At 39.7% G+C, this 16,124-nt stretch overlaps 1 protein-coding gene across 1 annotated transcript in view; it reads right to left on the minus strand.

The window, feature by feature from the left end:
• Positions 1-6,262, minus strand: part of SSPN (sarcospan) — a 36,912-nt gene extending 30,650 nt beyond the window's left edge. The window contains exon 1 of the mRNA XM_044228126.1: positions 5,987-6,262. Within this exon, the coding sequence (XP_044084061.1) occupies positions 5,987-6,262 (276 nt within the window). The remainder of the gene's footprint in view (positions 1-5,986) is intronic.
• Positions 6,263-16,124: the final 9,862 nt, after the last annotated feature.

Raw genomic sequence — 16,124 nt, forward strand, 5'->3', positions numbered from 1 at the left:
AAAGGACTAGAAAACAGCCATATCATCAGAACAAATTCGAAGTGGATATCATATTGGCCAACTATGAAACTCTTATGCTAAATTAGGAAATCTATGCCATTGCTTCCTTTGTAGAAGGAAGACATTGGCATTCAGCCTCGTCAATTTATTCTACTTAGACGTATGCGAAATAAGTCAAATGACTTCTTTTTCCTCTTTTTTTTTTTTTTTAACCTGTAGTCATTTTAGAAGAGGAAATAAAACATCTCAGTAATGCTACATTAGTGTATCCTGGATATTTCTGGAACCCCAGAGCCCAAAATGAAGTGATAACACATTCCTTATTATTCCCTAGTAGTTCTTTAAAATGTTATCAATAAACTTAAATCTGTCTGTATTGCAAAACGCAACTATAGGTCATTCCTCAAACGATAGTTTAAAAAATGGGTTTTCTCAGGGTGCCTGGGTGGTTCAGTCGGTTAAGTGTCTGCCTTCAGCTCAGGTCATGATCCCAGGCTCCTGGGATCCAGCCCTGCATTGAGCCCCACAAGCAGGGAGGCTGCTCCTCCCTCTCCCATTGCCCACCACACACCCCTGCTTGCACATACGTGTGTGCTCTCTGTCAAATAAATAAATAAAATCTTTTTTAAAAATGGGTTTTCGTAAGTTCAAACAGAAGCAAAGATAATGGGAAGTATGGAATAGATGGGATTCAACTCAAAGCTGATCAGGCACCCATCATGTGTTGGGGGATACACAAGAGTCCCTTGGACATACAGTGTACTTAAAGAGAATAAATAGCTTTCTGTTTCATTTGATTACCCCCAAATTCTATGCACTAGTATTTCTACCATAAAAAAAAAACCAAATGATGATTGATATCTCAAAAGTTTCCAGAGATTAACTTTCTGCGTTGAATATATTCACACGACAGAACTGAAAAATATTAGGACCCAGCATGTTTCCTCCTTATTTTAAAAAGAGAAAGAAGATCCAGGAATAATTTCCACATTAAACAAGCCCTTCCTTGGCCCTTAGCAAGTGTGGCTTAGTATCAGGCTAGCAGGAGAGGTGAAAATACATTTCTCCTAATGAGACTGTCCAATCTTAAGCTTTCTTATTCTTTATTCTAATATTCTTTCAGGAAACAGATCACCAAATTCTCAAATAATCCCCTTTATTTTCATACACTGATTATAATTAATCTCTTTTGCCAAATTAATTCAGTTATATTCCATTTTTACACTTACTCGGAGAAATACATGTACCAAAAGATAATTTTCCTACCATTATTTATTTTATATACTCAGTGGGGACTGAGGCCATATAATTACCACTCTTCAGTTTCTAAAAACTTGTGACAGTTGCTATAATAAAAATTATTTCCCAGTAGTGCCAGAGATATAATATTAGGTTTTGGAAGCACATCAAAATCCCAATATGAAAAATAATGTGTTACTATGTAATGTATTCCTAAAAACATAATTTGAAGTTAACTTTTTCAAATATCAATACATCTATATGGAAAACTGACACCACTTTTGGCTTCTTGACTTTTTTATCCAAAGTCCAAATGCCAAACCTTCCTCACTTCCAGTTTCTCCTATAACTATGATCAAATCTTGTACCCAAATCATCATGTCTTACTTAGTTTTTCTACTTATAAATTATAGATGATAATATCTGTTCCTTACTTGCTACATGTCATATATCTCCTTGTGCATTTCAGGATATAGTCTGTTTTAAAATAAATAACCACCCAATTTTCCCTTCCATTAAGCCAAGGTTAAAAATAGATTTTAAAATCTGAATACACCTGCATTTTGAATTCCTTAGAGTAAGTTAACATACGAAAACTGTTATTGAAATTCTTGACAAGACTCTTAATCATTACAGATTCATATGATGAATTTTATGAATGACATTAAGGAAAGGAAATATTCTTCCTTTCCTTTGAAGCCCTTTCCTTAAACTTTCTAATGTGATTAATGTGGTGTACATCTCAGGGTTTTTATTCTCGCTGAGTGCGATATGGGAGCAATGGAGAAACTTATGAGGAAAGCTGAAAACCACAATAAGGCAAATTTCTGCTTTCCATGGGAATATTCCCTACAAGGGCCAAGAGACTAGCAAATACTATGCATCCCCATCAGGGATGAGAAGCAAGAGTTTGCTCTGAAATTGACTTCAGAGTAGAGATGCCAAAGCAAATAAATCACTGTAAGTGAAATACTTTGAAAGGTAATGGGTTTTAAAAATATTTGTGCAGGTTAAATTTTTTAATTGGAAGTATTCATTACTGTCAGATGTGATGAGGGCTCATGCCCATCAGGATCTCTAGAGATCTCCTTCTCCTGGTATAAGACTCATTATTTTTAGACCAATCCCTAGAACAGCAGACACCCCCCAACAAATGTTACTACATGAAGAAAAATAAGCCAAAGTTCAAACATGTTACACTTCATCTAAGCCAAGACTGTATTCTATAGAGCAAGAATTTAGTAAAAGCCTCAATGTTCTTAGATTCCTTCAGTCCATACACGTTTTCCATCAGTAAGAATTATGATGAGCAAACTTATTTGCCTATTTGACCCAACTACTCAAACCATGAATAGAATAAAATGCAAAACAGACTTTTATTTCCTAGACTGCCCTGCCCTGAGCCAAGTTCATCCTCAAAGACTCTGTTTCACTTTGTATTGCCATTGTGGTGTGACCTACAACCCTCAAACCATTTATAAAGAATTTTGAGAGAAGAATGGCACTTTTACAGGTTACCAAGTCTCTACAGTGGCTCCATTCCATTTTTTTTTCTTTCCTTTACAGGAATCTTTTGTAACTGAAGTAAAAAGCCTTCAGTCATCTCTCTGATGGAGGATGAGGGAAATCACATCTATGGATAGACAGGAAATAACCTATTTGTTTTCCTAAAATTCCACTGGACATAAATCTCTGATCATAGATGATCAAGGACTTCTCCAGTTTGTAACCAAAAGTTCACTGAATAGTCATCAAGTCACCCAGACGTTGGTCAGTAAGTCACCTAAGTGGCTTCGTCCACCTACCCAGATTCTATGATGAGAACAGTGATTCCCAAATCCCAAAGTAATGGAGGCAACCAGTACAAAAAGAAAGAGAAGAGTGAGGCATTAAACATGTTGATGGACTGGGGGCACAGTCTGGGACCCCTGCTTATTCAAATTCAGCCTAAATGACCTAAGTGGATTTTTACTTTGTCTCAGCCCCTGGGACTGACCTGTACTGCTTTGATCTAGCAGATCTAAACAGGGCAAACATTTCAGTATTCCCTAGAGGATATCCCAGACCACAGTCACTCCATATCCCTGAGGGAAATGACCCTGAGGAGGTCCCTTTCCTCCAAGTTCATTGTTGTAAGTCTCCAGAGAGGTCCAGAAAGTACTGGACTAATCGAATACCGTTAAGATTGCTAAGAGTAATTTGGCTATGAACAGAGAAAGTTGAGATGTTGAACTGGTATCACCTTCAGAGTTCAACTAGTCTAGGCACTGTGAGTCTGAAATAACTATTCCACAAGATTAGAGATAAAATAGAGCTGCCTCTAATTTGAAGAGTGATTGCCACTCCCAGTGATTGCTACTCTGCTAATAAAAAGAGCTAGTTCACTGAATGCTCTAAGCCAGCACTGCTGTAAGTATGAGAACATGTATTGATTTGTTTAATTCTCACGACAACCCTAAGAGGTAGGACTTATTACCTGATTTCATCAGCGAAGAAATGGAAACTTAGGTTATAAGTAACCTGTCCAAAGTTATTCAGCAAATAATGTCTAGCCTGTGGCTCAGTACCAGGCTTCTGTATGTTCTCGTCCAGCTGCCCTGTCTCTTACTTCCCTGAAAGTCTGGAAGAGTGCCTGTGACCAAACACAGAAGGCGAGATGCCGACGACAAGCGCGGGGTCTGTGGCCCAGCTGGGAGGAGAGTTTTTCCTCGCCCAGCTCCTTGAGACCCTTCTCACAGTCTCCTCTAACTGCTTTTTTTCTCCACAAAGTCTCTGTTGAAAGAAAAACAGATTTACAGATAGCATGAGGGCCACACAGCACAGGCAAGCTTCAGATGGATCCTAGTTTATAAACTGGAAAACTGGAAAGAACAGACAGCTGGCTGTCTACAATGCTCTTTGCATCACACCCAGGGAGCTTCCAAGGCAATTAAAAGCACGTGATGCTCCCAACAGGCACTTGTGAAATTTCAGAATTGCTCAGTTTGTGAAATTTCAGAGTGGCACGATCCACTCTGTATGTGGATGTGGATCCAGTCTGTATATATGTGACTTAGACATCAAGATGCATTTTTCCTATCAAAAAAGTGCTTTTCTGGTCCCGGACTTTTTAAAGTTGACATAAGGAAAGGATAGAAGACACACCTGTAAGTGATAGTCAAAACCGCTGAATGAAGGACTCTTATTCCTTTGTTTCAACTTGCCTGGTCTTACACAAAGACTCGCTCCACCACCCCCTCCACCGCTGAGTATCTTGACAGTCATTTAGGTGACTAAAATACCCAGTATATCTTAGTGAAAAGCTATTTTTAAAATTACTTGATTTAGAAAACTCCAATCATGATAATTTCATGGGAATTCTTAGTACACAAATTAAAAGTTTTAAATTACTCGGCAAGAATTTGTGAGTTCAAATAATCTTAATGAGAAAATACCTGCATCGATGCATATTTATCAGGTGCTTTTAACATCTGTCCCTGATACAAAATTATTTTGAGGGTAGTTTTATGAGTTATACCTCCTGTGGTCAGTAATAGCAGTCATGACACAGTTGATAGTAGGAGCCAGAAGTAGCCATTCTAGTGTCCCCTCGGCTCTGCCACTTTTAATGTCAGGCCCTGAGAATGTCATTTAACTTCTCCTAGCCTGCTCCCCCTTCCCCCACCGCGCCAAGAGGGTCCCAGTTCCCACCTCCAAGTGTAGTTTCACGGATCAAATAAAATAAAAAATTGTGAACTAAATGCACATGAAAGAGACTGTAGTCAGCCTCAAGGCACTAAAACAGACTATTAAAATTACAAACTGAATGGGGACGGCAGTGTGGCTCGGTGAGGAAGACGCAGGTGTAGTCTGCTGCAAAAAGGAATCCGTTTGGCTGATTGGCTAACTTGGTCAGTTCACGACCCTGGATGAGTCCGCTCTCAGTTTTCTCTTCTGAGAAATGAAACAATACTAACCAGCCCCTAAGGATGATGGATTATTTCTAAGGATTAGAAATAATAAATGTAAGGCCTCTATCAGGACAGGCAACATGAGGTGCCCAGTAAATGGCACCCATTTCACATCAAAGAAGCCATTTAATGAAGCCAAGTACGCTGTGTGTTTCAACACTCACAACAGCTGACCAGTGTTCGCCTAGAACAGAACATCCATTAGCAGAGCCCCAAATACCCTCCTGCCATAGCCAGCCCCTGCCTTCATCCCACTTCAGACTCCCGCAGATTAAGGCTGTGCTTGCTGTAGTCACATTTCCTGCTTTAAAACATTATAAAACTTACTAATGAAATTTCAAATGTAAAAAAATCAAATTAACACCACCCAACGTGGCAACCCCAAACGCAGGCTTTTTCCTAACCTTGTACTCCGTGAACTTCCTTCACTGTTTGTTACTGATCTGGAGACAAGGGTGGGGTCCGGGGACCAGGGTAAGGACAAAGGCAAAGTGAATCCGCTGCTGTTACCCAGAACGTTGAATTTGACCACAATAAGCCGCGTCTGGCTCACCTCCCCAGCTCCAGAGCGCTAGAGGCAGGCCCGTGAGAGGCGCGGAGAGCTACAAGCTGGAGAGGGGCTGGAGTCCCACCGCGCCCAGCCCTGCCCCCGGGCCGGCACCGTCACCAAGCAGAGCGCGAGTTAGAGGAGTGGAGCTGGGGAAGGGCGCATGCAGTTGGGTTAGTCTGGACTCGACCATGCGGCCGTGCGTTCCTGCTTGGCACACGCGCTTAGGCAAAACAGACTTGATGCTTACAATGATCCCAGCCCAAAATGGAGTGTCTCTGACTAGCAGGGAGGAGCTGATGCTCGCCATGAGAAAGCCCACCACGGTCACGGCGATGCCCAGGGCCAGCTGCAGCAGCGCGAGCAGCAGCGGGAACCGGCAGCCGCAGCACGTCGGGGCCTCCTCCTCCCCGCACTGCTTGGGGGCCCCTTTGCCCGTCTTCGGCCCCATGTCGTCGGGCCCGGCGGCGTCCGCGGCCGGCCCCCCCTGCCTGTGCTGGCCGCGGGGCTGCTTGTCCTTGCCCATGGCCGCTGCGTGGGTGGGTGGGTGGATGCGTGTGCCGCGCGCTGGGCCCCGGAGCACGGCGCTGGGCGGGCTGAGCCTGCCCTGGTATTCGAATTACGGAGGCTGAACAAATATGGAAAACATTTGGAGCCGACTCGCCGGGCCTCCAAAGGCCACAGGGAGCCCGCAGCAGAGGGGGAGTCGAGGGGGGTCGCCAACTGCCAACGCGCCGGGACGCAGCGCCCGCTGGGCCCACCGCAGGGTTTGCCAACCCCCGCGGGAGTCGGCGCGGCGCCCTTGGCCTTCTAAATCCTGCGGGCCTTATGCACTTTAGACGGGGGGGGGGGGGGGGTGGGGGGGGGTGGGGGGGGTGGGGGTGTGTGTGTGTGTGTGTGTGTGTGTTTTCTTCACTCAAAGCCCCAGGGGTTTTTTTTGGTTTTGTTTTTGTTTTCTAAAAGGTGCAATGCAAGGTGATGAATGTTTAATCATTTGAGTTTAATTAACAGACAGTTTAGTCCAAAATAGGCATTGCTGGGTTCCAAGCTGCGAAGTCATTTCCAGAAGTTAAATTGTTCTTATTTTCCAACAAAGGAATAGGCTCTTCTTTATGAATTCTGCAATCCAGCTGACAAATAAAGGCACTTTTCCCATGGAGGTATCTGCTTTTGCAAGCACTGTTTATGAAGATGTTGGGCTAATACACTCTTCCCAGTGCACGTGTTTTTAAAAGTTCTTTCAGTTGTTTATCTGGACTTCCCAACCAGTCTTCAGTAATCTCCACATCAGTGCTGAGGGGCCTTGTAATAGCCCTTGGACATGGACAATTTAATGCAGTCCACATCAGAGAGATTTTTAAAGCACCTACCATGTGCTACAATGGGAGTTCAAGATAGATTTGGTCCCAGCCCAAAGTCACAGAACGAGTCAATAAAACCAATGATTCTTATTCCCACACATCTGTGCTCAGTAGCACTTAGGGCTCATTTCAGGGAAACCACTAAGAAATGATCCCATCATTTTGGAGTATTTTATATCTACTTTGGTATGGTCACTGTAACATTCAGAAAGACATGTTTAAAAAATAAATGATGCTGTTGCCACGATGCTGGAATAAATAAAGCCTGCTCTTAGACTGCTCACTATCTGCTAATTTAAAGAAAGTCTCATTCCCTGCTCTGTTTTCTTAGAATTATAAACTAATCATCATCAACTCTTTTTGCAAACTACCATATACTAGAAAAGGCACCTTTGAAGTTATAAAATATAATATTAAGTTGTGAACTTCACTGTTTTCTTATATGTTCCTTCTGGATCAGTAAGAAAAATATAGTCCACAGAATAAACTCAGTAGCTGGAAAGCAGAATTCAAACCACACAGGCCAGGGATCCCCCTGGAAGCAGCAGCAGCAAGGCTGTTTCCCAAGAGCAGCACAGGGGCTGAGGTAAGGTCATTGTCAGCTGTGGGGCAGCCATACCGCTAGGATTTCTAGTGAGAACAGACAAATAAAAGTGGCTGTTAACACCAAGGTACCTGCCCAACTTGGGCTTGACTGAGAACAACCCAAATGACCAAACTGTACATGGTTTTTCTACATAAACATGGAAAGCATCTTTAGGAAGCTGATTACACAGAAATAATTCTTTGTTGTTATGAATAATGTAGAGATCAATAACCAAGTATCTACTCTGTATCAAGTATATGCTAGGTGCTTTACACACTTGACTCTCACTCCACACAACCACCTTATAATTATAGTTTCCGCTTTTAAAGATGAAAAATTAAGTGCCAGAATTATTAAGGGACCAGATTATTAGGCTACCCACCTAATTAGTTAAGATGGGGGTGAAGGGAACCAAATGTGAACTGTGGTGGATTACCTATTTTAATAATTACTTCCTATAGGCAAACAAGTGGATTGTGTAAATTATTTGTGATTTTAAACAATTTCACGATCATAGGTGGTATTTTATCCATCAGAGAATTGGCTATTAGCCTTGAACCTAAGACTATCTGAGAACTTTACACAAATATCTTGATTCCCCACCGTAATGTATATACAACAGTGGATGAAGAGCATTATTTCCATTACTCATTTGTAACTAGACACGGGCTCTATCTGCTGACCATACAATGAAACCAGTAGCAGTGGACAGGTGAATTGTAATCCTTCTAGTCTGATTACAACCACCAACTTCAATTTTCAGTTTCCAGTGAAGGAAGCAGCAGTGATACAAGGAGCCTTACACATGCTCCAATTCCCAGCTGCTTGGTTGAATCTGTGCTTGAGTGGGCCTGGTCTGTAACCAGGAGTTGATGGTGATGAGAAGATGAGATGTCAACTGACGTGGGGAAGTGGAAGCAAAGAAGAGGGTGAGAAAAGTTGTCAGGAGGTTAGTAATAAAGAACAATCGAGGCTAAAATGGAAGGGGAGGGTTGTTAAGGATACATCAAGGAAAGCTTTTTCTTTATTTTTAAAAATATTTTATTTATTTATTTGACAGAGATCACAAGTACGCAGAGAGGCAGGCAGAGAGAGAGGGGGAATCAGGCTCCCAAGCAGAGAGCCCAATGTGGGCCTTGATCCCAGGACCCTGAGATCATGACCTGAGCCGAAGGCAGAGGCTTTAATCCACTAAGCCAACCAGGTGCCCCACTTTTCCTTTATTTAACATGTCCTTTCCACTGAGAAAAATCACCATTTCCAGCTCATCACATAGTTGAACAAAAATGAGCAAGCCTTTTTTAGTTGTTCATAAATTATAATGTCACTGTTTTATAAGTTAAGCAATAATCTCTTCAGATATTTACACTACCGGGATAAAAGGCAAAGTAGAAACCAAGTGTTTTCAGATATTCTACTGGCTGCTCTCATAACTCAAAACTAACAAAGGGAAGAAAAAAAACAAAACTAACAAAGGCTATAAATTAGAAATTGAAGGAGGGTAGTTAATGTATGATTTGAGATTATTTTTGATCCTCTGAGGAAAATAACAAAATTAAGTTTAGTATCTACCTCTGCTGTGTCCCCAATTCCACATTATTGGGAAGTATTTACACTTCAGAAGTTCAGAACTGGGAAGATGATAACTCTTTTTATAACCAGTGTCATTAACAAAAATGTCCTTAGGAGACCCAACTAGAAATAATCTTTAAACCAATGTCTTTCTGAACCCATGATCTTAAGTTCGCCAAGAACAAAAAAGATTTCATAGAAAAATTATTACAGTTCCAAGGACTGTATCAAGTGTCTTTAATATATAATTAAATATATCAAGGAGGTCAATTAGATTTGATTTAAAGAAGTATCACATACTCTACAGACAACACTTGAAAACTCATTTATGATATGCAGCACCACTGCCCATTCGTAAAATGACTTTACAGGTATTGCTGATATTTGTGTCTGTGTGCGGGTGTGTATAAGAAATTTTTAAAACTCTCATTATTTTTCTATTTTCCTTTTTTTCTATGTCATTAATTTTCCATGTGTCTTTGGTTCATTTTCTTTTTCATTTTCCAGAACTGACCCATTTGTGGGTTTTTTTCATGACAATTTATATTTTCAGGTTAAGTGTTATATGGAAAGTATACTCTTTATGGTCAAGAGAGGGCTTATAGGCGCGCCTGGGTGGCTCAGTGGGTAAAGCCTCTGCCTTCGGCTCAGGTCATGATCTCAGGGTCCTGGGATCAAGGCCTGCATTGGGCTCTCTGCTCAGCAGTGAGCCTGCTTCCCCCTCTCTCTGCCTGCCTCTCTGCCTACTTGTGATCTCTCTCTCTCTGTGTCAAATAAATAAATATAATCTTAAAAAAAAAAAAGAGAGAGAGAGGGCTTATAACTTTCTTATTCTACAGAGAATTTACAAAGATGTTAACTACCAGTCATTTCCTAATGCATTCAACCTCCTTATATCATGTTATTTATAATGATATCAAATTTTTACACATATAATTTTGTTCATATAGTTTTGTCATGTAATTTTGATGTTTTCACTGTGTATGATGAAATAACTAAATTAATTTTAAATAAGAATACTGGGAGAAAAATGCATAAAAAGCTGTGGTATATCCATACAAAAGAATACTACCTGCCAATAAGAAGGAATGTATCATTCACTGTATGTTAATTATACTTCAATTAAATTTTTTAAAAGGATTAACTATTGATATAAGCAATCATCTGAATGAATCTCACTAACAGTGTGCTAAGAGAAAGAAAACAGACATAAAATAATATATGTTGCATATTTCTATTTATATGCAAATTTTTGAAGGTCAAAACTAATCTTTGATTATTGAATTTAAGAAGTGATTATGGAGTTGCATCAGAGAATTGATTGGAAAGGAGCAGGAGGGGACTTTCTGGAATGACAGAAGTCTTCTTTATTTTGACTTAGGTAACAGGTATGTGAGTCTAAACATTTGTGAAAACTCATCAAACAATATTTAAAATCTATGTATGTTATTTTATGTAATGACATCTCAATTTTCAAAATGTGATAAAAAGAACTATAAGAAGTCACTGTATATCCATCAGGAATTAACTTGAACAAGTTGGGGATTTTTTAAGTTTATTATTGAAGTACAGTTAACATTCAATATTATAATAATTTCAGGTATCCTCAGATTTCACAATTCTATACATTAATCAATGCTCACCGTGATAAGTCACAATAGTCACCATCTGTCACCATACAAAGTTATTGCAATATTATTGACCATATTCCCTATACCGTACTTTTAATCTCTATGACTTATTTTATAACTGGAAGTTTATACCACCAATCCCCTGCACCTTTTTCACCCATTCCTCCACCCACCTCTCTTCTGGTAACCACTGTACTCAAGAGTTCATTTGTTTTGTTTTTTTTAGATTCTACATGTAAGTAAAATCATAGGGTTTTGTCTTTTCCTGACTTATAATACTTAACAGAATACCCTCTATGTCTATCCATGTTGTGCCAAATGGCAAGATTTTCGCTCTTTTTGTTATGGTTATTCCAAATGGCAAGCTTTCATTCTCTTTTCCACTATTATGGAGAATAATACACACACACACACACACACACACACATATACACACACATACATACATATATATGTTTATAATTTTTTTTCATATATCACATCTTCTTTATCCATTCATCTATGCTTGGACACTTGGGCTGCTTCCATATCTTGGCTGTTGAAAATAATGCTGCAATGAACAGGAGTTCATATATCCTTTTGAATTAGTGTTTTTGTTTTCTTTGGCAAGTATCCAGTAGTGGAATTACTGGACTATATAGTATTTCTTTCTTTAATTTTTTGAGAAACTATACTGTTTTCTATTGTAGTTGTACAAATTACCATTCCCACCAAGAGCACACAAGGACTCCTTTCTCTCCACATCCTTGCCAACACTCACTTTTTGTCTTTTTGAGAACAGTCATCCTAACAAGGTGATTCCTCATTGTGGTTTTGGTATGCCTTTCCCTGATGATTAATGATGTTGGGCATCTTTTATGGGTCTGTTGGCTATCTCTGTGTCTTCCTTGGGAAAATGTCTGTTCAGATCTTCAGCCCATTTTAAAATCAGGTTTTTGGTTGTTTTTTTTTTTTCCCCCCCGTATTGAGTGGTTTAATATCTCTATATATTTTGGATAATAGAGAGTTGGATTTTTCAGTTATCTTACCAAACTCCCTTAATTTTCTCCTACCTTTCTGGCTCCTCTGTATTAATCATCTATTGCTACATACATAATAAATCACCCCAAAACTTAGTGGTTTGAAACAACAATAATTATCTCTTATTTCACAGTTGCTGTGGGTCTCATATTCCAGTGGGGCACAGCAGGGATGGTTTGTTTCTTCACATTATCTGGGGTCTCACTTGGAAGCCTTGAAGACTGGGGTCTGGAATCATCTCAAGTTTTGGCTGAAGCAGATGGCTCTGCTGTCAAGGTGACTTACACCTCCAGCTAGCAAATTTAGTCCTCTCCATATGACCTCTCCACTCACTGGCTCTCCACTGGGCTGTTTCAGTATCCTGACAACATGGTGGACTGCTTCAACCAGAAAAAGAGAGTCAGAGATGGAGGGAATAAAGTAGAAGCTATCCTTTTCGTGACATGGCCTCAGAAGTCTGAGTAACTTAGTAACTCTTACTCACATTCTTTAGGAGACAGTCACTAAGTCCAGCCTACACTCAAGGGAAGAAGAATTTAGATCCTTCTATTGAAAGGAAAAGTATCAAAGACATATTTTAAAAACCACGACCCTCTCCTTCTCAGCTTTCTTCACCGTATATTTCCTTCGCCAGACTCCTAGATGTTGGTGTTCTTTGTCTTCTGTCTTCTTACACTACACATTCCATGACTTCACTGAAGATCCCCAACTCTAAGAAGCCCAGACTTCTGTCCTCAGTTCTAGGTCTGCAAATATAAAGACCTACTCACATCTTCATTTGAATGTCCCAAATGTATCCCAAACTCACTCCCTCCTTGAACTCCACAGAGAATCAAGTAAGGGAAACATAAAATGTCCAGAGGCTTTAGTGGCAAGATGGCCACTGATTGCTTTTGCCAAAAGCAGTCGCATATAGTAGTTTTAAGATTTCAGTGAGTTTAAGAGTGAATGGGAAGGGACAAAGGGGAAGAACGTGTGTAAAGAAATCCATGGGAAAGCTTAGTGGAGAAAGGAAGAGGGGAAAGAAAAGCTGTAGTTAAAGGGATAATATAAAATTGAGGAAAATTTTGCCTCTTTTTTTTTTTTTTTTGATAATTGATCAGATAAGTTCCTTGAGGCAGAAGAATTAGTCAGATGGAAATTCCCTGCATGGGCTGAGATAGGAGGAAAGAATGCAAGACAATAGAATGCATTTAAGTTTCCAGGGTTGGAAAGAAGACACCTGAGAGAATTCAGATCTTTAGCCTTTTCTACAATATGTATATAATGAAGGTAGCATCAAATATTTTTCTTCTAAATGGTGTAGATTTTAGATATAGAGACTTTTTACTCCCAGATCCTATCTCACAGCATATTTTATCACTATATCTAACTGTAAATACATTTTCATAAAACCACATCATTTTCTGAAAATTTTCTCTAAAAGAACAAAAACCTAATTTTCTGTGAATTACAAAAATAATTATGTCTGGAATTTGTATATATATTTTTATAGGTTACAAAGTTCTCTCACATATTATATATTTAAATCTAACCAAAACTCAAAAAAAAAAAATAAAAAAAAAAATCTAACCAAAACTCTATGAAGTCAGAGTTTCTTCAGAGTGGTTAAGTGATTTGCTCAAGGCTTTGATTTTCCTTCTTACTCTAAGACCAGTGTCCTTTCAATATGTATTTTAGCTGAATGACTTGGATTTTGTTAGATTTACTGATACACAAAAAAATTGTACAAGTTTAATGTATAACTTGAGTTGAATTTTTTATTGCATAAAAAAACTGCATTACCACATTTATGTTAACATGTATGTTTGACATGTTAACATATATGTTTGACATGTTAGCATACATGTTAAGGGCTCTGCTCCCAATTCCAATCTGTGGGTTTCTTCCTTGATACCACCAAGCAGTTCTCCAACACTGGGTATTCTACATTTCAATTCAGTTCTGACTCTATTGACCGGGACACAGCCTTGACTCCATAGGTTAAGAGCTCAGTCCCTCTTAGACTAAGACGAGCCTAACTTCAGATGTTGTTACCTGTGCTTCTGTCTTCCTGGCTACAGATCAGAGGTTCCCATGATCCTCTCCTTGGGTTTGATTAATTTGCTGCAGCAGCTATAGAACTTACTGGCTTGTTACAAATGATATTAAAGGATGCTAACCAACAGCTAGATGAAGAGATACAAAGGGCAAAGTCCAGAACAAAGGAACTTCTGTCCTCATAGAGTTTGGGGCCTGACACAGTGGCACGTGAAAGCATTCTAGTTCACCAGTGATCCCTATCCTTTGGGTTTTATGGAGGTTTCATTCTATAGCCTGATTAATTCATCGATTATTGGTGATTGATTCAATCTCCAGTTCCTCTCATCTGTGGAGGTCAGGGGTAAGACTGAAATTTCTAACTTTCTAGTCACACAGTTGGTTCTCCTGGCAACCAGTCCCCATCCCTAGGTACAGTCCCAATATTATCTCATTAACATAAAAAAGACACCTTCATCACACTCATCACTTAGGAAATTCTGAGGATTTTAGGAGCTCTGTGCCAGAAACGAGACAGAAACCAATATATATTTCTTATAACATCACAGTATCACAAGGTACACAGCGTTTTGTACACAGAAATCCCCACCAAGTCCCAGGGAACCAAGGACAGATGCTGTCTAGTGCTCAGATCATAAGCACTGTGAGGTGGACACCATGCTTTCCTAATCACCACCAGTCCTGCAGTACTCAGCACAGTGCATAGAACATTGTACAGTTTTAGTAAATATTCACAGACCCTAAATAGTCATGCTGTTTTTACACAATTCATCTGGATTCAGGTATTTCTGACACAAACAATATTTCTTTAAAATCCTTGAATTTTATATTTTGTTTGCCCATTTTTAAGAGCTGCCTTTAGGAATCATTCATATGGACACTTTGGATGAATTATAATCAGGCTTTCTAAATAATAACATTAAAAACACCACAAAATCATTTTAAATATCCTATGTGTTATAAGCAAACTCTATGATTTTCACTCTGACCATGAACCCTCCTCCTTAGTTAGAATAACTGAGTCACTGTCTGACTCTAAGCCAGACTGACGTCTTTTATCCTTTTCATAATGTGCAGGTTTCCATAGACTTAAAACTCCCGCATTTGGTTCCATATCCAGTCATCACCACCTTTAAAGACATCTTTGGCCCTAAGACAAATCTGCGCCCGCCATGTTCTCTTTCTCCTGCAGTTCTTCCATGAACTCTCTCATATGCAGCTCTGAAAGCAAACACCAGACTCAGGCTGCCCGAGTTCCAGTCTCAGCTCTAACTCTCACCAGCTGTGCGATGCGGACACGTTCCCACAGCTCTCTAAGTCTTGATTTCCTCTCTATAAAATGTGAACATTACACTTACCTCAGAAGGTTGCTATGAAGTATAAATACAGTAGTTCATGAAAACATGAGACCATTTCCTGACATGGGTAAGTAATCAATAATTGTTAGCTGTTATCCTAGCCCTGCCCTATTTTCTTACTCACTTTCCCTTCCCCATGCATTATCTTTGTCTTTGGCAATTCCATCCTCGTGGTTTCTCCTCTCACATTCTTCACAGACTAGTAGAACGCTCCCTATCCTCTTCTACTCACTGCCTGATATCGCTCAGGTTTTAGCTGCTAAATCAGTGCTTTGCTTCACAATATAATTTTATTTTTCCTCACCACTACCTACTATACTCTCACCCAACTTTGTACCTGGGATTTTTCCAGAATGATCCCTAGAGAAATCCCTAGAGAAAGATAATTCAGCCCACTCTCTTCTATTGCTTTAGAGTGCCTTCCACCTGAACTTTGACCCCACCCGCTGCTTCAGGGTAGAGACTGTCCACAACGCTGTCTGACACCCCAACCAATTATAAAAGGTGCTGCTGTTTTATTTATAATCTTGTGCTATGCACCCCGTGAAGGTAACATCAAATTAAGACAGAAATTCACACTTGACTTCCCCAATTGATTTCAAATTACTTCCCAGAAGTTACAAAATTGCCAGCACTTCAAAAACAATGTCTTGGTAATCCAATATTAAGCTAGATTAGTTAAACTATGACAGAAAAAGTTTCCATTTCTCAAATGTTATACTCCCTAAAAGATCACACGTGATACGACGGATGACACTGTTTTTGATGGCCTAAAATCCCTTTAGTGTTGAAGGATGACCCTTCACCCATCTCAACATGG

Source organism: Neovison vison, chromosome 12, assembly GCF_020171115.1.
Source record: "Neovison vison isolate M4711 chromosome 12, ASM_NN_V1, whole genome shotgun sequence".
Lineage (NCBI taxonomy): Eukaryota > Metazoa > Chordata > Mammalia > Carnivora > Mustelidae > Neogale > Neogale vison.